The sequence below is a fragment of the Anser cygnoides genome, chromosome 24 (assembly GCF_040182565.1).
Source record: "Anser cygnoides isolate HZ-2024a breed goose chromosome 24, Taihu_goose_T2T_genome, whole genome shotgun sequence".
In the NCBI taxonomy this organism is placed as follows: Eukaryota; Metazoa; Chordata; class Aves; order Anseriformes; family Anatidae; genus Anser; species Anser cygnoides.
The window spans coordinates 6,843,214-6,866,248 of record NC_089896.1 but is presented as its reverse complement, the minus strand read 5'-3'; the positions used below and the strand labels follow the sequence as shown (position 1 = coordinate 6,866,248).

General features: G+C 60.6%; 3 protein-coding genes across 6 annotated transcripts; 1 reads left to right on the top strand and 2 right to left on the bottom strand.

Annotated features, from left to right (window-relative positions):
• Positions 1 to 6,092: 6,092 nt before the first annotated feature.
• On the bottom strand, positions 6,093 to 7,155 carry NDUFS5 (NADH:ubiquinone oxidoreductase subunit S5). The gene is made up of 2 exons (XM_048049535.2): positions 6,850 to 7,155; positions 6,093 to 6,402 (listed from the first exon to the last, which is right to left on the bottom strand). The coding sequence occupies exons 1-2, from the start codon at positions 7,063 to 7,065 to the stop codon at positions 6,298 to 6,300; spliced, it is 321 nt and encodes a 106-aa protein (XP_047905492.2). The 5' UTR covers positions 7,066 to 7,155; the 3' UTR covers positions 6,093 to 6,297.
• Positions 7,156 to 8,144: 989 nt separating this feature from the next.
• Positions 8,145 to 14,090, bottom strand: AZIN2 (antizyme inhibitor 2). 3 transcript variants are annotated; one of them, XM_066982428.1, is made up of 11 exons: positions 13,666 to 14,090; positions 13,049 to 13,161; positions 11,770 to 11,925; positions 11,517 to 11,662; positions 10,591 to 10,763; positions 10,336 to 10,419; positions 9,921 to 10,086; positions 9,640 to 9,802; positions 9,459 to 9,571; positions 8,841 to 9,052; positions 8,145 to 8,494 (listed from the first exon to the last, which is right to left on the bottom strand). In XM_066982428.1, exons 1-11 carry the CDS (start codon positions 14,061 to 14,063, stop codon positions 8,353 to 8,355), a joined length of 1,866 nt encoding a protein of 621 aa, XP_066838529.1. In that variant the 5' UTR covers positions 14,064 to 14,090; the 3' UTR covers positions 8,145 to 8,352. The 3 variants fall into 3 exon arrangements, with proteins under 3 accessions (XP_066838529.1, XP_066838528.1, XP_047905538.2); XM_066982427.1 differs by having other exon boundaries at positions 10,336 to 10,467; positions 13,666 to 14,083; XM_048049581.2 differs by lacking the exons at positions 13,049 to 13,161; positions 13,666 to 14,090 and adding an exon at positions 12,632 to 13,005 and having other exon boundaries at positions 10,336 to 10,467; positions 11,517 to 11,690.
• A 697-nt stretch (positions 14,091 to 14,787) lies between these two features.
• Positions 14,788 to 21,966, top strand: AK2 (adenylate kinase 2). 2 transcript variants are annotated; one of them, XM_066982438.1, is made up of 7 exons: positions 14,788 to 14,947; positions 15,315 to 15,440; positions 17,244 to 17,354; positions 17,455 to 17,549; positions 18,191 to 18,263; positions 18,861 to 19,056; positions 21,166 to 21,966. In XM_066982438.1, exons 1-7 carry the CDS (start codon positions 14,828 to 14,830, stop codon positions 21,171 to 21,173), a joined length of 729 nt encoding a protein of 242 aa, XP_066838539.1. In that variant the 5' UTR covers positions 14,788 to 14,827; the 3' UTR covers positions 21,174 to 21,966. The 2 variants fall into 2 exon arrangements, with proteins under 2 accessions (XP_066838539.1, XP_066838538.1); XM_066982437.1 differs by lacking the exon at positions 21,166 to 21,966 and having other exon boundaries at positions 18,861 to 19,271.
• The last annotated feature ends 1,069 nt before the right edge of the window (positions 21,967 to 23,035 follow it).

Here is a 23,035-nt window from a genome sequence, read left to right as displayed (position 1 = left end):
GCGCGGCTCCGGGGACCGGCCCCGGTGCCGCCCCTGCGCCAGCCCGGGCACCCCCACGGGCAGCGCCCCGAAGCCCCCCTGCACCCCGCTCCCCCCTCCCCAGCCGTACGAGCCCCCGGGGACCCCCCCGGGGCACGCAGCCCTGGCTACCCCCGGCCCCCACCCTATGCACCAACCCCGGTGCGCACGGGAGGCTCCCCGGGGCCCCCAGCAGCCTCCCTCCCCCAGCCCGCACAGCCTCCCCGGGCACCCCCCGTCCCCAGCAGCCTCCCCGCTGCGTCCTCTGCCTCCCCCCGGGCCCAGGCTAATTACAGCAGCACATTGATTGCAGCCGTGGTGGGAGCACAGTGGGGCTGGGAGCGGGGTGCAGGGGGCCGGGAATAGGGATCATGGTGCAGGGAGCAGGGGGCAGTGGGCAGGGAGCGGGGACAGGCTCAGAGCAGGCTGGAGCCACGCCGCATGCTGCCCAGGGCCTCCCTGCGAGGCCTCGAGACATCCCCGAGTCCACGCGGGGAGCAGCCGTGGCACGGGCAGGGACAGCAGCGGCAGCCCGAAGCGGGGGCTGAGCTGGAGCAGGACAGCCCCCGCCGCTCCGCAGCGGCGAAGCAGGACAAACCGCTCCGGCTGACGGCAGATCCAGACGCTCAGCACCGGCAAGCAGCACGGTGCCACGGCCCCAGGCTCCCGTGGTGCTGCACGAGGCCGGGCCAGCCCCATCGCCCCAGTGCCCCGGGATCTCAGCGCAGCCCGGGGCGCTTCTCCCCCACCAGCTTTCAGATCTCATCCGAATCCATTCCTCCCCTTCCCCGCGGTTATTTTCCGAGTATCTCCGGCGAGGGGGGATGCGGTGGCACAGGGCACGGTGACGCTGAGCACCCCACGAGGGATGGGAGTTCGGGAACAGCTGTGGGAACCACGCGGTTCCCTGCGCCCGCCTTGGTTGAGGGCAGCGCAGGATTGGAGCTCGGCTGGAACCCATCTGGGTGCTGGTGCACCACGGGGAGGCTCCGGGCCCACAGATGCGGCGCTGGAGCTGTGGCAGCAGCCGAGGCCTCTCGGACACAAACATGGGCTGCAAACAAGGGCTGAGCTCCCTGGGAGCCCCATCATGCTGCAGCCGGGCTGGAGCGGTGCTCGGGCACCGGGGGCAGAGTAAAGGGGGTGCTGCAAAGAGCATCCTCGTGGGCCAGCCCCAGCCCTGCTGTCCTGGCACTGCCCATACCAGACACGGGTGGATGGCACAACTGGGGACAGTGACCCCAAAACTGGTGAGCACCAGGGGGCAGGATGACTGGCACTGCTGGAGCTGGTGGCCTCAAACGCATTTGGAAGAAAGCACCCCAGGGTCAGACATGCAGCTCCTGGACAGGTTGGGTGGCTCAGCCACATCCTGCCAGTGCCATGGGGTGCCTGGCTGCCCCCCGCTGCGCCCGGCCTGATTGCCAGCACTTTCCCAGCCCACAGAACATCCCCGTGCCCTGGCCGTGTTGCTCCTGCCCGCTGTGGCCGGCACCGTTTGCCGCCGGGGCAGGAGTCACTGTTGCTGCCAGCACGGCGCCGTGCCTGGGTGGTGAAGCTGCAGGAATCAGCAGGGACCGCGGGCAGCCGGAGCCAAGCACGGGCACACGCGAGGCTGAGCCGAGCTGCCGGCCGCGGGGAACCACGTGCCCCAGCCGTGGCCCTAAGGGACGCGTCCCCTCGTCACCTCTGCGCGGTGCCACCAGCCGGCGGCGTCTGGCCCCTTCCTTGAGAAGCCCTCGGAGCAAACTGGGCGAATTTGCGCCGTATTAAATCCTGAATAAAGGAGGGAAGGCGGCCAGGAAACGTTGCCTGTTCCAACCTGCATGCATTTCACACCCAAAACGCATTTCCAAAAATCCCTTGCAGCACGTTGCTGATCTGGATTCGTTGTGCTGTGAATCTGGGTTAAGTTCGTGCGTTGTTTTGCCCAGACGGGGAAGGGGAGGCATTACTTCAGGACAGGGGGGAGGCAGGGGCTGGGGCGGGGTCCTGCTCTCCACCACAGCGCGGACTGCACGCGTCCTCCCTGAATCACTTCATCCCCCCATTTCTGTGTTGTAAAATGGGTCCGTGGATGGAGACCCCTCCCTGACAGCCGCAGGGTCCCGCTTGGTGCTGCAGGGGCACGGGCAGATGCCTCCCAGCCAAGCCCCGGGCCGTGGCTGCGCCCCTGCAAATCAGCTGGCGGGCAGCTCTGCCCCGGGTCTGTCCCCCAGTCCCTCGTTAAAACCTTCGCCAAAGCCCGCAGATCAAACCTGCCTTTTCCCTTGACTTTTTATAAATTATTCATATTCTGAGAGTTGTTTATTTCCTCTCCAAGGCATAGATGAGCTGGAGAAGCTGCTGGAGGCTCCCGGCACACGTGGGGCTGCGGGAGCTGCAGGGAGGCGATGGCTCACCCAGCCCCAGCACCCGCTTCCCGCAGGCTTCGGATTTTGGGGAAGAGGGAGCAGGACCCCAGGGGAGGAAGGCTTTGGGAAAGCAGCCGGTGAGTGACAGGAGCCGTGGCTGGGCCAGCACCAAGAGGCTCCCCGGGCTCCCACCTCCAGCCTCATCCCAGCCTCGCTGCCTCCATCGCAGCTGGGACGCAGCTTTGCTTCCACACCAAAGTGACAAGAAAGCAGGCACCAAAACACAGATCTGTACCCAGTACACACTGGAAATAAATCACACTCAGGGCTCGGTGCTGAGCTGCGGGTGCTGCAGGTCCCTTTTGCTGCAGGAACTGGAGGAGGACGGGGCCCTTTGCCCTGTGAGGCCCTCACGGTGCTGCCTGGGCCGGACACGCGGCGATGGGCTCCTCTCACCGGGTGGCACAGGGGCGGGAGGTGGATTTCTCTCTCTCTCTGCTTGATCTCAATAGTTTTCATCAGGTCTTTGGTTATTTTCCTTATCAGCCGAAATTTCTAATACGGCATTTAACTCTGACAAATACATCAGCTCCTCTCAGTCCCCGCTATTTCACCACTTGCCCTTGGCTGTGTTAACATCTATTGCCAGAACAATTAGATTTTGGATTGGTCTAAAGAGCCACTTGGGAGGCAGGAGTGTTTAGATAGATTTCGATATTTCCTCCGACATCTGGACAACTCGATTAGATGAGTCACGCTCGACACCAGCAAGTTGCTGCCTTTTTGCTGAGCCCTTTTTTCCTCTCCCTGGGAATGGAACTCCCCCTGTTCCCAGCCCGGCCCTGCGCTTTTTTGCAGAGCAGCAATTATCAGGCGCGCGCCAGCCTGCGCCGCCGCGGCTCGGCTCCGAGATGCCGTCACCGTGCGCAGCCTGCTTGCGAGGGGTTCGTTAAGGCAGCCAATTTCACGACTGTCGCAGTCGAGCTGCCACGGAACAGCCGCCTGCAGGGCCAGGAAAGCTGCTGCCTCCCCGCGACGCATCCCCACGTCCCCGCGTGGCTCCGCAGCGCACGGCTCCTCTCCGGGCACGGGGAGAATAATTCCTCCTTGTCCTTAGCGAGCGATCGCCGTGGAGCGGGTGCAGGCGCTGCTCAGATTTAACCTCCCGCTGGCCGGCCTGCCCCGCTCCCCCAGTTTTGGTATTGAAACCCAGGGGCTGACATCGGGTAACTGGGGGGTGCGCCGCAGCCTGGCGGGGCAGCGGGTGCCGGGCTCCTCGCACAGCACGCGGCAGGGCCAGGGCGCGTGGTGCTGGCTGGATTTCTTTCCCCAGCCGTGATTTTCTCCCCGTTAATGTTTTCTCTGCTCCGACTGCTGCTGGCGGGTGGCTGGCAGCCTCCTGCTGGGAGGCTCACGGGATGCTCGCACCTGAAACTATTAATATTTCTGCCCACTTCTTCACACGGCTCTTTCATCTTTCTGATGTTTTCCCCTCACTTCTGCACGGGGAGCTTCCCTCTGCCTGCCTTTGTATCTGGAGCTCTTTAATCCACCTGAATGTCAGCGCCATTATGTAAGTTTTCCTCTGCTGAAATTAATCGCCACCGAACAGTTTTCATATCTGAAAGCGCCAAACGAGATCTCCGAGGATTATCGGGCCGTTACATAAAGCGAGGCAGCCGCCCCACCTCTGGCGGCCCATTTGCATCATCAGATCGATTCAGATCTCAGGCGGCCGATGCCCGGATTCCCTCCCCGCCTCTCCAGAAGAAATCACACCTGGACCCTTCCAGGACCAGGGTCGCCCTTTCTGCAATCCAGCCACGGGCAGGAAACAGGAGAAAAATATTGAAGCTGCTGATAAAAGCGTGTTGGTTTGGACATAACTTAGAGCAGAGGTAACTCGCGAGCAGCGGTGTGAGCGCAGGGCTGAGCAGGGGCAGCCTCCTCACGTCAAGGCTGATCCCAAACCTCCACCGTGCCTCCGGCTCGGAGCTCCCGGACCCAGACCCAGGTCCCAGGGCTCTCAGGGCTCCCGGGGCTGCCCCCCGCTCCCTCCAGCCTCCGCCAGGAAGGCGGCTCCGTCCCCCGCGCGCGATGAATCAGCCCGAGCGGCGGGCACCCATCTGGGCCCGGCGAGGCTCCATCTGGGGCTGGGGGAAGGGAGCAGCCTCCTGCCGCAACGGAGCTGCCGGGGGGAGCGGCGAGGGGCAGCACGGGCCCTGCGAAGGGCAAATCCCCCCGGGACGGCTCCTGACAAGGCCAGAGCAGCGATGAGGACACGGCAGCCTCGCCCCAGGGTGTTCTCCTACGTGCTCGACCATGCGCAGTGACAAACCTCTGCCATCGTCCAGCTCCCCGCACATCACCTGGATGGGGCAGGTGTCTCAGGGACTGCAGAGCCCCAGAACACAGCAGGCAGCTGCGTTGCGTCAGAGGGCAAAATCCAAGCATGGAGCCAGGGCTGCGTTCTGGCCTCTACTCTCCCCGGGAGGGACTCAGGTGCCCACTGAGGTGCGGGAGCCAAGCACGGGGCAGTTCGGGCTCCCCAGCTGTAGGACAGAGCCAAGCAGCAGGGGTGGGACACGGGGAAGCTTTTTGTCATCCCCCAGCGGTGCCATGCCTCGCAGAGGTGCAGCTCGCCCCTTACAGCGATGCCAACCCCCCAGTTTTCAGGAGCAGGCTACCAGAACACACGCTGGTTATGAAACCAGCCGCTCTCTCTGGCTACATTAATCATTCTGCCACTACATGAATGATTTGTAACACGTTTTGGGGAAGAATGGGCCTGTCGCAGTCATCTTCAGCCCCAAGAGCAGGCAGCCTGTTCTCATCCGAAGACAGGCGATGATCCTCCTTTGGGAGGATCGGGAACCTCACACGCTCCACCTGTATCGGAGATTAAGCGTGAAGCCCACGATCACCGGCATTAAAACCCTGGATTAAAGCACGGATATTTCCCCTCTCTACTTCCAGGTACTCACCTGCTTTAACGCTGTTACAAAACCGTGCTGGATTGGGGAGGGATATGGAAAACCCTCCCTTTTACAGGCAGAACAGGGGCTTGGGGGAGGAATGTGGAAAATGCTCCCTTTTAAAGGGAGAACGGTGGCGCAGGCAGCTCCAGCGGCCAGGACCACGGGACAGCGGCCAGGGCTACTGCAGCTGCCATCAGCAGGGCCTGGTGCTCGCTGCCAGGCTCAACGGATCGCGCTGACGCACCGGGTTTCAGAGCAAAGCCTCCCAGCCCCCAAGCAGGGGAAACAGAACACACACAGACCAAAACAGCAGTAGAGAAACAAAATCTGGCTGTTTCTGCCCTAAATCCTAGTGAAAGAGAGGTGTTTTAAGCAGGTTTTCACCTCACACACCAATACATCCAAATGAAAAGTGACTGGGAGCAGCCCCAGCCACGTATCCTGCCTGTAAAACTGTGCTAGACGTGGACATTCATTTAGGAGGGAGCTTTGCAGGACAAGTTTGGATGGGTTTTTACTCCTTTATTCTATCCCCACACGCTTTTGGGGCCGACTGCCCTGCCCGCAGGTGAGGCAGGGAGGGAACACGAGCACCAAGGAACTCGCCATGGCTGCCCTCATCAGAGGGGCACAGCTCCTGGTCATCCCCAGCACCAGGGCAGCACCTCAGGCTGTTAACCTGGCAGGAGGGCTACAGAGACACTCAAATATATTTTATTCAGAAAGACACGACAGAGCTGAACGCTGTTCCAAAGGAGACGTTTACTAGCACAGCATTAACGCCTGACACGGGTGTCATTCCCCTTCAGTCAGGGGCAAGGCCGTCAGGCAGCCCCGACCCCGCGGTACGTGGACCAGCCGCAGCGGAGCCCAGCCGTGCCAGGCGCTTTCTTTGCAGGGGCTTCACTTCCTCGGCTGCAGACGACTGATGTGGGGGTCCGAGCGCGTCAAGGCTTGGGCTCTTGCTGGCTGCTGTAGTAGTCAGGCGGGACGTACTTCCCTTCCTTGATCATCTTGTCCCTCTGCTCCAGGATCTTTTTCAGACGCGCAGCCTGACAAAACACATGGGAGAGTTGACAGGGATGTATAACGGGCATCACAGCGCTTACGAGCGCTCACACGGCCACAAGTGGAACCCTGGCACAGCCCCAAGGGAGCTGCATGCACGCAGGACCCTCACTAACCCTTCCCTTGGGCGTTCTCACGCGGTTAAGACACATTTTACTACCAAATATTACGAGTTTTGAGTCAGAGACGCTCTCTGCTTCCTGAGAAAGCCGAGGGCTGACCCTCCACGCACCTCAGCTCTCCAGTTAGGCTGCCACCCACAAGTCCCCGACCGACCCCCAGCACCCCGCTTCTCCCCCTGAATCCCCCTTTTCCCCCCGCACCGCCCCGGGGGGCTCAGGCACCCCCCCCCCCATTTACCAGAGCCCCTCTGCCGGCCCCCCGCGGGCACAGAGGGGCCCGGAGGCAGCCCGTGGCCGGGCGCCGCTCACCAGCTTGGTGCGGTGCATGCACTCCATGAAGTCCTCGTACTCGGGCCGGCACTCGCGGCGGGCCCGCGTCTGGCCCAGGCCGTGCCCGCACTCCACCCACTCCCGCTCGAAGGCGTGGCAGGCCCCGGCGTTGCCGTAGGGCTGCGCGGTGCTCTGCCGCAGCAGCCAGCGGTCCATGTCGAGGCCCATCTGCCGCTGCAGGTCCAGGAACGGCATGGCGGCGGACACGGGCACCGGCACCGGCACCGCCGTCCTTCACCGGCCCTTGCGCGACGCCCGCCGCCGTCAAGCGCGGCCGCTGCCGCGACCTCCGCGCCGCGCTTTACGGCCGAGGCGGCGGCACGGGCACGGGCACGGCGGCACCGCCCGGCAGCGCCCCCTGGTGGCCGGGAGGGGGAGCGCCCGCCGCGCCCCGGCGCCCCCTGCCGGGGGTGGGCCCAGTGATCCCAGTGCCCAGTGGGCCCAGTGCTCCCAGTGATCCCAGGGATCCCAGTGCTCCCAGTGGGCCCAGTGTCCCCAGTGATCCCAATGCCACCAGTGCCACCAGTGATCCCAGTGACCCCAGTGCCACCAGTGATCCCAGTGTCCCCCGTGCTCCCAGTGTTCCCCGTGCTCCCAGTTCCCAGTGATCCCAGTGTTCCCAGTGACCCCAGTGCTCCCAGTTCCCAGCGCTCCTAGTGACCCCAGTGCACAGTGCCCCCAGTGTTCCCAGCGCTCCCAGTGCTCCCACTGCTCCCAGCATCCCCAGTGCTCCCAGTGATCCCAGTGCCCTGCACTCCCAGTAACTCCAGTGCTCCCAGTGACCCCAGTGCCCAGCGCTCATAGTGCTCCCAGTGATCCCAGTGCCCCGCACTCCCAGTAACTCCAGTGCTCCCAGTGACCCCAGTGCCCAGTGCTCCCAGCGCACCATGCTCCCAGTGTTCCCAGTGCTCCCAATTTCTGGCTCTCAGGGTCTCACAGCATCCCCATTTTTTGGCTTTTGTGGCCTCCCCCCACCACAGTGCTGTGGCAGCAGGCAGGAGGGCTCCTCAGGGGGGCTCATTAGGGTGCCACCCAGCCTCCCCCCCAGCTGTACCCACATCCCAGAGCCCACCCCTGTCTCCAAGCCCCCCCAAGCCCCTGGGGTCCCTCCGGATGCCTGAACACAGCCCCCAAGGCTTGGGTGAGCAGCCCCAGCTTCCCTAACGAGCGCAGCCTCGTAATGCAGCTACCTGCTTATCAGAGCCGGCTCCTCTGCCACCTCGGGCACAGGGAGGGGAGGAAGAGCCCGAGGGCTCCTCAGCCATAACCTGAGCCACGCTCAACAACCATTTATTTCCATAACTCTTTAAAAAAAGAACCCAAACCCGTCAGCCTGCCCGCCCAGCCCCTGCAGCAGGCACACAGCACCACACGAGCAGGAGGAGCAGGATCCACGCGGGGCGCTGAGGGCTGCCCGTGGGTCCCAGGACGGGGTGTGAGCGCAGGGGTGCTGGCACAACACCTTCCCCATCCCCGTGCTGCTCAGATGATGCCGGCCGGAGCGAAGACCGGGGGGACGCAGAGCGACTCCACCATCTCCCAGCCACACGACAAGGGGGTGCAGGCGCTCTCGTGGTCGTCTTCTGCTGACAGCAGCTTCCCCTGGAAGAGCTGGACGGCCTTCCTGCAAGCACGAGACACCCGGGGGGCGCGAGGGCACCCACTCATGAAATGCCACAGGGTGGGCCCAAGGAAGGGGAACTCGGGGGCTTTCGCTTCTCCAGAGCCCCAGCCCCGTCTGCACAGCCAGAGCTGATCTGCCCCCACAGCTTCTCCAGTGAAAAATTGTCTCAGGATTTAAAACCTGGCTCGTTATTTAATAACCCCAGTGGCCAGGTTTTGACCCTGAACCCCCAGGGTCTGCCCCCCTCAGATCTGACCCTCTCCCCTGGGCACAGAGCCCGGCCTGGGCGCTGCTCGGAGCCTCCCTCTGGAAGCCCCCGGCCCTGCTCACCAGGACGGTCTCTTACCAGGCCAGGCGCGACATGGCGTAGGTGACCTGTGGCTGGGAGCGCCCACCCAGCAGGGACGACGCGGCGATGGTGTATGCACCCATGTCCTGGAAAATCAGCCAGTCGCCGTCCTGCAGGTCGGGCAGCTCCATGCCTTCGGCAATCCGGTCCTCTGAGTGCCCCGGCGGACCCCGGAGGCTGCTGCATAAGAGGTGGTCTGGGCAAGGCTTCTGCGGGGGAAAGATCGGGCAGCCACAGGGAATGAGGGCACCTGCAGCACAGCGCTGAGCTGTTTTATATAGGGTGAGAATCTGGGCCCAAACCAAGAGACACGCTCTTAAAATTAACCCAGGTGGCTAGAGCCTGGACCAGTCTGCCCTGATGCCCGTGGAAAGCACCCAGTGACAGGTCTGTCTCAGTGTTCCTTCACCAGCTTTAAAGACCAGCCTGAAAGGATGGTTTTCACCTTTCCCAAAGGTTCTTTGTCTCACAGCTGGCCAGACAGCATCTGTACAGCCTAACTTACCACCCCACGCTGGCTTGCCAAGCCCAGAGGCAGACCCAGGCACTTGCCATGGATGTTTGACACCACTGAGGGACCTGCTGGGCTCCCCTCAAGCCAGAACAGGTCCTCACCTTGTGCAGCAGAGGCTTCGGGCAGGGGCTGTCAAACAGGACGCAGCTGAAGACTCCATAGATGCCATCGCTGAGGTGGTAGACGAGGCTCTTCTTGCTGCCGGACTCTTCCCCTGGCGGAACAGAGAGGGGCTCAGGGGCCACGGTCCCACGGGCAGGCCGGTCCCGCGGCCCCACGTACCATCAGAGCCCGGCTGCTCCGCAGGAACCTCTTCCTTGGCGGTGATGCTGGCTGCGAGAGTGAAGGCCGAGGTGACATAGTATCGCCCGGGTCTCGCAACGATCTCCACCCCGCAGCCCTCCGGGAAATACGTGTCCAAGGCAGAGTTTATCACAGCAGCAATCTGGGTGGGGAAAAGATGTTTGTCCCCGCGAGCTCAGCCTCGCTGCCCGGGACAGGGCAGGGAGCCAGCTCCGGCCTCTCTCTCTGCCTGCCCAGAGCCAGCCCTGGGAGCCGTGTACCTCCTCGAACTGAGCTCTGGCGTCCTCGGTGCCAGGGAATCCCCCTCCGATGTCCAGGAGGTGCATCCGATAGCCCAGCTCTGCGCCCATGTCAAACGCCAGCTGCGCCTCAGCGACAGCCTGGGCAAAGCCCTGGGGCTCCAGGCTGCAGCTCCCGAGGTGAAAGCTGGGGGCACAGTCCCCATTGAGCAGGGCTGGCCTGTCCCATGTGGCAGTGAGGGGACACGGAGATCCCGCGATCCTCACCGGGGCACCCCTGCACCTCCCACAAAACATCCAGGGTGAGACTGCCCAGCCCACCCTGCAGAGCCCCTCTCTGCAGGCCAACCTGCCCCAAAGTGGTCCCAACAAGAGCTCCCCACCGGGATGCCCAACAGGATGAGCGCCCTGATTGAAGAAGGACAACGTGCCGTACCTGATGCCAACAACCTCCACAGCCTGCTCCTTCGCTGCCTCTAGCAGGCGCCGGCAGGACTTGAGCGTGGCACCAAACATCATGCTGGGATGGGCAGAGGGGCTGGAGTCAGCAGCAATACCCAAAAGCATCCTGCACGGCGAAAAGCACCGTGTTGAGGGGTCTTTGGGCCCTCCACCACCCCACAGCCACCTCCCCAGCTCCTCCTTCAGCCCCCCCTCCACTGGTGCCAGCGGATCCTGCATCGGCACCCACCTGGCGTGAGGGTGGCTCCTGGCCACCTTGCCCAGCTCCACCTCGTTGTCAAAGGCCATCAGCCGCACGCCGTGGCTGGCTGCGTATTTGATGTGGGCAATCTGCTTGCAGGGGCTGCTGTAGAAGATCTTGTCAGCCGGGACCCCGATGCTCTGAACCGCTGCAATTTCTGTCTGCAGGGAAACGGCACGCGTACCGGGCAGGTCCCTGGGGCCAGCGCTGCCACGCTTGGACACGGCCGGCTCCGGGCCACAGCCCCTGTGGCACTGCGAGGGGCAAACCGCCAGCACTGCAGCCTGGGCTTTTCCAGGGAATGGCTGCAAAAGCTCAATGGGATCACAGTGAACTTTGTCCCGGCAGGGGCAGGTTGCGGCGAGGTGTTTACAAGCAGCACAAGAACAGGAGGAGAGAAAACAAGTGGGGCAAGTGAGCAGGGAGGGGGTTTGGGCACATCTCCCCCGGGAGCTGCAGCGAGAGGGTTACAGCCGCAGAGCTGGTCTGAGTTGTAATGAATCCTTGCACTTTCTCCTCCTGGTGACATGTGCTGTTTAATTACATCCAAGTAAGTAGCTTAACTTTGGTCCTCCTTGGGAACCTGGCTATGAGCAAATGGATGGACTGGGGGAGCTTTGTGCTCGGCCCTACAGCCACTCAGAGGGTGCCTGCAGCAGGCACCCCAGGGATGAAGCCTGCCACCAGCCAAGCCTGCCAGCCGGGACACAGGTCACACACAGGAATGTTGGTCAAAGGCAACAAGCCTGAGTCACCGGACAGACAGGGCAAGTATCCCCGGGTTGTGTGGCAGGGTTTGACAGCAGGGGGAGACCTCTGCTGCTGTAGGTGTCGGCTAGAGAGGAAACCTGGAGATGAGGGTGAGCTCTGCCACTCTCCCGCACACATCCCCATCCATCCTCCCCCAGCCCTACCTTGCTGGCACAGGCAAAGCCTGCCCCCAGCTCAGCCAGCAGCCGAACCACTCCTCCGCTGCTGTTGCACTTAACAGGGAAGTAGGGCTTCACGCGGGGCAAGGCCTTCAGGAAGCGCAGGTGTTTCTTCACGATGTCCCCGAGGTCTGCCACGAAGAAGGCTTGCTGGTCGCTCTAGGACAGGGCTGGGGTGAGCAGCAGCCACGGCCCCACGGCCGCAGGGAGCAGCAGAGCCGCCGGCCCTTCCCCTTACCGGTGGGTACAGCCCCACCAGGAGGTTCTCCAGGAGGTCCCTGGTGGTGAAACCCTCCTCCACCATCGTGAAGTTGGATTCGTTCAAGTACCCATTCATGGCCAAAGTGTGACGGCACTCGTGCGAGCAGGGTATAGTTCCTAAGTATGAAACTCACTGGGGAAAAAAAAAAAAAAAAAAAAAGAATACTAGTGGCAAGGCTCCAGAGACTCCCACAGCCTGCACCTCCGTGCTCCCTGAGGTGCCTCCCGTCCCTGTGCGTGGGTTGTGCAGGGCAGCAATCCCTGGGGAGAGCTCTGCTGCTCTCCTCCAAACCAGCACCTCAGCTGGGAGCACCACCACGGGTTAAAGCACTCTCCAGGGGGAGGAGGCACATTTCTCTGCAGTGCAGAGCTCTGGTTTTGTACACAGCAGCAGCTCGGGCACTGATGCTGTTCACAACAAAGCCACCTTCGCTGCAGAGCTGATGGCCTATATATGCCAGGACGTGTTTCTTCACGCTGTGGCATGTCGTCAGATCTGCTGTATGTTGCATGGCGAGAAGTTTCCCTGTGGTTTTCAAGCTGCTGAAAACTCACTGACCCACGTTCCTGGACACACAAGCCCCATGAGAAGGGATGCACCCCTGAGGAGCGCAGCACAGGGCACCCCCGAGCACCAGCCAACTGGTCACAGTCTGACCTGCGCTGTGGTTCCAGTTTCACTTCTCTCCCGTGACACAGTATATGGAACAAGGGTACAAGTTAGGCAACTCTGTGGCATTTCCTGGCTTGCACGCTTAGTGGAACAGCTTTAATAATCTCTTCCCTTGGATCCAGCCCATCCCATAACCCAGGGAGCTGAAGACTTAACATGAGCTCACAGGAAACGTTTCCTCTCCAATAATCCAGGTCCAGCCACAGGGCTTTTCAGGAAAATGGTCCCCCTGATCAGAAGCGAGCAGAGGTTTCATTTCTCAGAGCTGCACACTGCCTCCTCTGCAGAGACCCACCTACATTTCGGATAGGCACTAGGAGAAGGAGCACAGTGACCCCAGAGCGGCAGCGTGCCGCAACGCACCAAGCAAGCACCACCAGCAACCCCCAGAGATGGGCAATGGGCTTTGAGGCTCTCAGAGCTTTGTAACCCTCTGGCCTTACCCTTCTCTCCCCAAAGGCATTGCTGACCAGCCCCCAACCCCAGCCCTGCTCGGGCACACAAACAACGAGCAATGTAGGGGGCTGATCCTGCCAGCCCTGCACGAAACTGCTCCCTGCTCCCTTGCACCCCCCCTCCTTACCGAGGTCCACAGCCTCCCTGCCGGGTGACAAGCCGTGCTGCCAGGGGGCCTCCGAGGAGCGCTGAGCTCCTGCAGCACCCCAGGGCGTAACTGCTGCCGGGGGTCCAACATCTCTGGCGAGAGGCAGTGCAAGGCAGAGAGGCACTGGTGGCGGGATGCCTTCCACCCACCACTCCCCAAACTCAGCAGCTGCAGGCATTGCCCTCTGTCCCCCTCCTTGCCGTGCCAGGCACGCCAGCAGCCCCACGCAGCCCCCCCAGCCCGTTACCTCAGCCAGCATTTAACAGGCTGTGCCCACGAACGCCCCCCACCAGAACGAATTGGCCTCGGCGGCGGCTGCTTGTCCTGCCCCGGCTCCCTGCCAGCACCCAGACCCCGGACCTGCCAAGCCTGCGGGGGGGGGGGGAATGTAGGGCGGCTGCATCCCCTAAATCCCAGCCCCCTCCTCTCCCCCCGCTCTGCCTCACAGCATAGCCGTGGCAACAGCGCCCAGCTGTGCTGCGCTGCCTCTGAGCATCCTTCATCCCTCTCCCGGGGCAGAGCAGAATCCGCCCCCTGCCCCCCCGCCCGCTCCCTCCCCGGGCCGGGGCAGCCCCCCCGACACCCCAGGACCTCACCGAGTCCCCGAGGGGCGGGCAGCTCGTCCCCAGCCTGCCGGTGCGCAGCGCTGCCGGCCTGCTGGCAGCCCGGCCCTGCCGTGCTGCTGCTCGTGGCTGCGCGTGCATCGCGTGCGCGGGGATCCTCGGGGGGAAGAGTGCCAAAAATATCTCCGAAACACTGCTTCCAGGGAAACGGGGCTCCGAGCAGAAAAAGGCCGAGCAGCACCCGGATGGCGGCTGGGGGAGGCGGGTGGGAAGCCGCCGGGGGCTGCCTCTGCTCTCGCCGCGCTGCTGCCAGCCTCGGCGGGGTCCCCGCGGCACAACCCAGCTCCACCAAACACGCAGGTGCCCTGCGGGGCCCATCCATCCTGCCTTCGCCTGCATTCGTGCGCTTGGCGACGGCCGTGCTGCTCCATCCCACGCACCGCAGGCTGAGCAGGGGATTTATTTTTTATTTTTTTATTTTTTTTTCTCGTTCATTTCCCATTTCCCCTCTCTGCTCACCGAGACCTTCTGTGCACTGGGGGGGGGTAGGGGAGGGTGGGAGCCACCCCCACGGAGCAGGCGAGGGGGGACCTGGGGCCAACTTATCGTGGCCACTCCCGGCTCCCTGTATCCAACCCCGTGCCCTTGGCTTTGCCGTGGACTCCCCGGCAGCCAGGGCCGCGGGAGCTCTGCCTCCCGTGGGATCCTGCCTCGTTTCGCCAGCGCAGAGGGGCCGGAAGCCACGGGCTGTGCACGCTCCGCACTCCCTGCAGCACGCAGCGGGGTCCCCGCCCGTGCCGGAGGTGCCTCGTGTCCCCACGAGACACGCGCTGCGCAGGGCGCGCAGCCCCGGGGCAAACGGACCCGGGGCACGGGGAGCTCAGGGCCCTGCCGGGGCGCGGCACCGGCCCCGCGCGCTGCCCCAGGACGAGGCCACGCCCCCTATCCGATAAGCCACGCCCCCTAGCCGATAAGCCACGCCCCCCTATCCGATAAGCCACGCCCCTATCAGCCAATCCCCAATCCCCTGTCCCCTAAACCACGCCCCCTAATGCATAGACCCCGCCCCCTACCCGCTAAACCCCGCCCCCTCTAAGTCCCGCCCCTACCCTCTAAGCCCCGCCCCCGCCCCCAGGCCCCGCCCCCGGCGCCCATTGGCCGCGCGGCACGCGGCCGGCCCGGCGCAGTCGCGGCCATGGCTCCGAGCGCGCAGGCGGGGGGAGGCCGCGGGCAGGCCCCGGGCCCGGCCCCGAGCCTGGGCCGCGGGATCCGCGCGGTGCTGCTGGGCCCGCCCGGCGCCGGGAAGGGCACCCAGGTGCGGGCATGGCGGGGCCTTCCCTCCCCGGCACCCTGCGGCCGGGTCGGGCCGCTTCCCCCGGCAGGGCCCCGGGCCTGCGGCCTAGCGGCGGGGCCTGGACAAAGGCCGGGCCGCGGGGCTCGGTGCCCCATGGGGGCCGGGGATGGGCCTGGGGGGGGGCCCGGGGTCGTTGGGGTGTCTCGGGGTGTGGGGGGGTTCCGGGGTCCCGGGGATCGGGGGGGGAGGGGGGCTCCTGGGGGGGTCTCCCGGGGGGGGGGGGGTCCCGGGGCTCGGGGACTCGGGGGGGGGGTCCCGGCCGCAGCCCCCAGGGGTCCCTTGGGCCATGCCGCGGCGCTGAGCCGCCTCCTCTGCTCCTGTCCCGCAGGCTCCGAAGCTGGCCGAGGCGTACTGCGTCTGCCACCTGGCCACCGGGGACATGCTGCGGGCCATGGTGGCCTCAGGTTCCGAGCTGGGCAAGCGGCTCAAGGAGACAATGGATTCCGGGAAGCTGGTGGGTAACGGGGGGTGTGTGTGGGGGGGGGGGGTCTGGCTGCTCCTGCAATCACAGCAGCACAAATCCGTCCCTTAATAGGGGCATAAGCAGAAAAAGCAGCAGTGGAGGAGGGGCAGGCTGTAGGGTGCAGGCAGGGCTGGGGGTTCCAGTCCCCCTGCAGGAGCAGTGTTCGATAGGCGCATCCTTCCCCACCAAAACTCCTCGCCTGCCAGCAGCCCCTGTGCCCTGGGTTGTTTCTTTCTGTCGCAGAGTTCTTATGTTTGTAGGGTGCTGCCTGGGCTGTGCCTTGCGAATGCTGGTTGATGTAAGGGTTTATCCTCGGAGCTGCAGAACGTTACGCTCGTTCTTTGCAGCTCCTGCCTCTTCCCGTGATGTCTGGACCCCTGTAGGGCTGAAAGCTCTGTTCAGAGGTTTCATCTGCGTCCCAGCTCTTGTGTAACCGCTGCTTGCCTGTAACTGTGCGATGAAAATAGACTTCAGAGTGTCGCTGTGTTGTGTGAAGGACACTTTGGATCCAAGAGTTAGGATCCCTAGTTTGTTTTCCAAGGATTTAATTATCTTTCTGAAATGACTGAAATCTCTTGGGGGCACCTGAGGGACAGCAAACTGCAGTGACTTGCCCCAAAGCTGAGCAGTGCGGAGCGGATCTTGGGCATCACAGCTGGCTGTCATGGGCTTATGATGCCCAGAGGAGAATCTGCAGGCCCCAGGAGCGATGTGTCTTATCTCCAGCTTCTGCTTCAAGCGTGCATTGCAACACTGAGTCTGCAATATCCCAGCTGGTTGTGAAAGATAGGGACGTTATCTGGCAGGACCGCTGGTATCTGCCACGTGTCTGTGGCAGCAGGCACTGGGTGCTCCACCGGTGCGTCCTGGTGCTGTGCTCGGGCTTCAAGTTATCTCAAAGCCTGGAGCCTGGGGTGGGTTTTTACGCTCGATTATGAACCATGAGCTCCTTCTCTGAACGTGGTAATCAGGAGAGGACAGAAGGGACTTGTTGCTTGCCCCAAACTCCTCCCCGCTCGCGTGCTTCCTGCGCCAGGGTTCTTGTTTATGCGGTGTGACGGTCTGGTCCCAAATCCTGCTAGGTCTCAGTGGGGTGTGCTGGAGAAAGCAGCGCTGCTGCCGGTGAGGAGAGACGATTTTGGAACAAACACCCATTGTTGGGGCTGCAGAACAGAAAGGCACTAATCCCAGGGCGTACTGAGGTCATGACGTAGGTGAGACTGCCCAGCGGGGCCCGAGCTTGTCAGCGGCTCTTCTGGCGTTTACCTTCACGCACAGCTCACAGGAGTCAATAAGGAACTTGTGTGTTTTACCCTTCCTGGCCAGGCCTGCTTACTCAGATGTGTGTGTGAAGGTACAAAGTCACAGGAAATAAAGGTTACGCCGATATCACTGTGCTGTGAATTGTTTTTTTTAAAAAAAAAAAAGACATTAGGGAGTTTGTCGTAAGGTTGACGTCCCCTTGTAAAACACAGCAACCTTGGCAGCAGTGAGCTACCACACCGGGTAACTCACACTGGGGTGACAGTGGCGCGAAGCGTCTCATTAGCCACGTGAAGTGTCTCATTAGCCACGTCTCAATGTTGACACCCGTCCCAAGGAGCATTTCCCTGACGTGGGCATGTCTGAGCGTGCAGCTTTCGCCCTGCTGCGGCAGTGCGCTGTGCTGCTGCGGCTGCCTCTGGGATCGGGAATGGCTGTTTAAAATAAATAATAATAATAAACTGGCATGCGTACAGAGGCTCTGGGGGCAGCTGTATGTGAAATCAGGGCGTGCCCATCTCCGTTCCGCAGGTGAGCGACGAGATGGTGGTGGAGCTGATCGAGAACAACCTCGACACCCCTCCTTGCAAGAACGGCTTCCTCCTGGACGGCTTCCCGCGCACGGTGAAGCAGGCTGAGATGGTGCGTGAGCCAGCGCGGTCCCTGACCAGGGGCGTCTCCTTCCTCAGGAGGCGGGGGTCCCTCGGCATCTGCCCCCCTGACTTGGTGTTTTCTCTTGTAGCTGGATGAGCTCCTGGAGAAGCGGAGGGAGAAGCTGGACTCCGTCGTCGAGTTCAGCATCCCCGACTCCCTGCTCATCCGGAGAATCACCGGACGGTAACTCTCTCCCGAACGCTCTGTGCGTGGGGTGGGGTTTTCCAGTTCAAGGGAGAGTGTCCTTGTTTTGGTTCGCTTCGGTTATTCTCACGGTGCTCAGGGCTGGCTGCGGTGCTGGTCTGTGTTAGATGCGTGCTCTGTTTGAGCCTGCCTCGCCGGGGCCAGCCTTGAGCAGAGCCCGTTGCCGATAGGAATCGACGTCCTGGTGGGCCAGCTCAGCCGTTAGGCCCGGTGTCTGACAGCTGAAGTCTTTATGCTCCTGCTTCTCTGGTGCTGTTACTTCTCCCTTATGCAAGCCTTTGCAGACGTGTTCGGGCACTGCTGAACGTTCTGTCCAGGGTCAGGCATGGCTGTGCAGAGACAGACGTCTGCTGCTGTTACGCCATCCCCCTGTGTCCCTGGGAGCTAGCCCCCCTCCCCCAGTAAAGCATCCCTTCTCCACCCACTAAAAAGCAGCTGCTCTTTTATTTTTTCCAAGCACCTGAAGAGGCCGTTGGTATAGAAATAACTGGGAGATATTTTCCTAAATGAGAGTGGCTAACTGTGTCCGTATCGCGGATGTTTTTGTGCTGATGACTGGCACGATCAGGAGACCTGTCCTGGCACCGGGCCCCTTTGCTGACACTTGCTTTCTGTCGTAGGCTGATTCACCCAGCGAGTGGCCGCTCGTATCACGAGGAGTTCAGACCCCCCAAAGAGCACATGAAGGATGATGTATGTGAGCTCCCGAGGCCGCAGCTTACCTTGCTTTGGGTTTAGCTGATGCTTTGCAGCATCCCTGGAAAAACTTTTTTTTATTTTTTTCCTTCTCTTGTGCTTTGTGTCCTGCCTTTCTGGGGAGCATGGGGAGCTGCCTGGGCAGCCTCGGCCGACGGCACCGCAGGGAGCGAGGCGTGGAGGGATGAGTGAAGGGCACGGCCCTTCTGCAGAGCTGGCCCAGGCTCTGTCACGTCACAACCTGGTGGACTATGTCCATAGCTGAAGTTGCAGTGGGTTGCGACCCGTTTCCCTCCCGGGAGCAACTGTAGCTGGCATTTGGTCCTGAGGATCCTTGGGCTCCTTTTAGCAAGCAGAGCGGTGTGTGGGGGAAAGACTGACGCTGAATCCTCCTCTCTTCGGTGACGGCTCTGGGACTTGGTTCGATGCCCTGGGTTCGCCCTGCTCTCCTGTGCTCGCCTGGGGACTCGCCTCTGCAGCTCTGCCTTGTAGCCTGCCGTGAAGGAGGGGAGCAGGGGTTGTCAGAGCTGCGCAGAGAAGGGGGGAGCGCGCCAGGCTGCAGCTAGCTGGAGACTGTCCCCTTGCTTCTCCCAGGTCACTGGAGAGCCCCTGATCCGCCGCTCGGACGACAACGAAGCAGCCTTGAAAACCCGCCTGAAGGCCTATCACACGCAGACCTCCCCCCTGGTCTCCTACTACAGCAAGCGAGGGATCCACACGGCGGTCGATGCCTCCCAGTCTCCCGACGTGGTGTTTGCTAGCATCCTGGCAGCCTTCTCGAAAGCGACATGTAAAGACCTGGTTATGTTCATTTAGGGCTCTGTCCCAGGACGGAGCTCTCCTTCTCTGTCTGTCTCCATCTCTCTCTGTCTCTCTCTCTCTGTGTCTGTCTGTTTGGGGCCAGGGAGGGTGAAGAGCTAAGCAGAGTAGAAGAGGGAATGATGAAGCCCAAGGCAGGGCTTTGCCAATTCTCTATTAAATGAGCTGTTAACGGTCTCTATCTCAGCACATGTGAGTGTCAGTTTGTGTGCACGTGTGGGCGATTTGGCCCTTAGAGGTCGCAGCGAGCCTGAGCACCAGCTGCCCGCTGCCAGAAGCGGGGTTTGCGCCCCGTAGGGTCAAAAGGCTTTTGTTTCATCCTAGAGCTGCAGCTCCCCAGGGGAAGCAGCTGCACCTCCAGCTGTCCCTGGCTGCTCCACGGAGGATGAGCAGGAGATTGGAGATCAGGCCTGAGCAGCTGGGGGGAAAGACTTTCACAGGGTACCCGATAGGGGATGCTCTGTCAGCTGCAGGAAACGAAATGGGCTTGTGGGGAGCGCGTGAAGGGCTGTGCGCGTCGTCAGGGGGAGCAGCAGCGGGAGGCAGAGCTCGGCTGTGAGTGTGTGCAGAGCTGGGTGAGGGTTTGTTCTTGTTGAGCGTGTGTTACGCTGTGTGACACAGCAGTCTGGGAGAGCACAGATCACTTTTTCCCCCCGTTCTGACGGTGTTTTTAGGGCAAAAAATGGGTGGGTGAGAGCTGGGCTCATTGTGGACCCTAAACCTTTTCCAGTTGAGGTATGGACCCCAATATAGTGATTATTAGTGAGAAGGGTTTTTTTAATGAAGTCTTCGGTCGAGTTAAGGCAGTCTCCACGTAGCAATTTGTCATGTCCTGAGGATAAGAAGTGGATTTGGGTGTTGGTTTTCTCACTGCCCTCTTCCCTTGACTTTGGCCAAGGAGGTGAAGGTGTGTTTAGCTTCCCCCGATCCCAAAGTCTAAATAAAACCTTATTGCAAAACGAATGTTTTTTTTTTTTTCAAGGCCTGGGAGACACAGTTACTAACTACTAGCACCACGTGCCCTTGAGCCAGTGCCCTTTGTTGTGAGATCATGGAAATGTACTCGTTTCTTGAGCAAATCAAGCGGCTCGCTCTGGCTGTCCGTCTGAGGACACCGCGTGCGTTGGGCACTAAGCGTGCGTTGTGCTTAGTGCCCGGGCTCTCTCAGGGCTGTCACACCACCACTGCACAGCAACCTTGCGAGGCCGGTGACGGCCCTTGCTCGTGAGATTCCAGCCCTACCTAGAGGACCCCGTTGTAAATGCAGCCTGGCCAGATAAAACTGTCCTTTGGCCTTTTGTGTATGTTGAAGGAGGTAGTGTCACTGAGCACACTCCCTTGGAGGAGCTGGCATGTCTCCCTCTGCGCCGAGCCGCTCTGTGTCTATAGCAGGTGCCCAGCCCTCAGGAAACCATTGCTGTTTTTCTTGGTAACTTCTCTTTTGGCTGCAAATGACTCTGTCCTCATACATCCTTTCCGGGGAAGCAGCCCTCTTCCCTTTCAGCAAACTGGAAATGATGCCAGAAACTGAAAGCAGTTGACTTGTTGCTCTTGAAAGCATGTGAGTGTGGGGACAGGGGATTTGAAAGTAGCTAAGGGTGCCGGTTTCGTCAGCAGCCTGAGTTTCCACAGATGGCTGTCACCTTGTCTCTTGTCTCACTTTGCTGTGAAAGGGCAGCCCCGGTGCGTGGAGGCCGCGTGTGGGAAGGGGGGGCAGCACTTAGCGCGGGGCTGCTGCGCTCCACAGTAGTGGAAAATGTGCGTTAGAGCTGCCTCTGCGTCTCGGTGGCTGTAAAGACACTGAGTGGAGCAGCTTTTATCTCAGCATCTCAGGAGAGTCAAAGAAAGCTGCGGCACTCTGCGCGCTGCCGTGATGGCAGGAAGGGTTCCTGGCCAGGTGGTGCTCCTGGACTTGGTCGAGGCTTTACCCCACAGCAAGAACAATGTGTGCTTCCACTCTACTCCTTTCCCCCTTCGTGTTTACTTTGCATCCAGCTCAACAGCCCTTTTCTACCATAAACCGTGATTCATTTTGTTTTTTTTTCCCCTAAATCTATTTTTTTGTTCCCATTTATTCCAGCTGAGTGACTTCGTGAACCAGATGAGAAACCGCCAAACGCTGCACGCTGCTACATCACCCATTGCAGCCCTCCCCTGGTGCGGGGGGGGCAGGGAGGGCAGCTGGGGGGGGGGATTGATGGGAGGGGAAAAGGAGGTGGAGGACAAGGGGGTTGGGGGTTAATTTGGTTGGTATTTGTTTGGATTTCTTACTCAGCAGAATCATTTTGAAGAGGAGATTACCTTCTCCATAGAAATCAGTGTTTAGAAGGCAAAATAATTGTACAGAGAGAAACATCCGTGCTGAAGCCCATACCCAGGTCCTTGGTCTCGTTGGAGGCTAGATGCCGTTCCAGGCTCCTCCGGGACCTTCTGGGCTTGTCTTACGGCTCTTAGCTGGAAGCCACCGCAAGGTTTGCCATGATTCTAAAGCTGCTTCCTGTCAGCAAGGACCAAAATGAACAAACAACTCATTTCTGAAGTAGAAAGGGGAAAAAAAAAAGCCATGGTCTTTTCCTGGAAGTTTAGTTTTTCTTGTTCTGCTGCATTCCTCAACCCTCGGGGCACAGAGGCTGCTCGAGGTTTTTCTGCTGGTGAACTGAGGGGCTGCGGCTCTAGTCCAAGCCTGCCTTACTTGGCGTTGGGGTGGCTTTTCTGTGATCTTGACCAAGCTGGAATTCACGTAATGCTGAAGAAATGCAAAAGAGACTTTCTTAATTGACTGCGTAAATAACACTTAATTGTTTTTTTGCATTTCTTTCTAGATCAAATGGTGCCTTGTCTAACCTCTGAATCAATAATAAAATAACCTCTTTACATTTTGTATCTGTTGCTGCGTCCTCTTTGACCTGCAGACAGTGGAAGAAGGGAAGCAGATGACAGCTGACTAACAATTGGATGGGGTGGATTCTCTGGCCTGATCCTATCTTGAGGATGTTTTCCTGTGCAGCTGAAAATGCGGCTTGTAATTCCTTTTATTTTCCCTGCTGAGCGTGCTCCAATGCCTTGTATCACCATAGCAATGGTGTCTCTGGCTGGTTGTCTCCCGTTTCTTCGTGTATGGTGCTGAACGCACAGCCCCTGTGTATCCTGACCCCTTCTGGTCAGCACTCCTTTCAGGTACTTTTGCAACCGATGTAATTCCTAGCTTTTTCCCCTGCCTCCCTTCTCATCACTGGTGTGGGGATGAGCCGAGTTATTTCTTCAGCAGTAACTGCAAGCCAAATATTGTCTCCTGTTTCTGTTCACTCGCTTTCTGCCTTTCACACCCTCCACCAGTGCCTCACTGTAGCTACACAGGACAAAATCTGCTCTCATGGGGACTGAAAGCTTTTCCTAGTCTCCTGCCTCCATACAGACCCTGACCCTGTTGTGGGTTCTCCGAGGTATCCCAGAGGAAAGCTCTGATGTGATGAGTCCTTGATTTCAGCAGTGCCCTTGGTACCCCAGCTGGAGCCCTGCTTGTGTCTGGGGCTTTGATTCGGGCCCTGTGGACAGACAGAGGCTGCGTGTGCCTGCTTCCTCCAGAAGAGGCCGGCTCCTTCGGCATAATTGGGTGCTCGCTCCTCCGCCATGCAGTCTCCCCATGCCCTGGTGGTTTTATTACATCTCTACCTCTGATTAGCATTTTCCCTCTTTTGAAGGCAAGCTTGTGACTCTGGCATTTGTGGTGGTGTTCCCTCACTGCTTTTGATGATGGATGTTTAACTATGCTCTTCCTCCTTGTTTGGGATTCTGTCCTCTCCCCGCTTGCCTACTGCTGTTCTAAAACCTGTTCTGCCTGCTCCTCCCGGCTTTCTAGTACGTGCTGTGGAAAATTCTTGGCTCCTCCGAGCTGGGCTGCTTCTGTTTGATCCTCAGCTTACCCAAATGTGAGGCACAAAAGGCGGTGT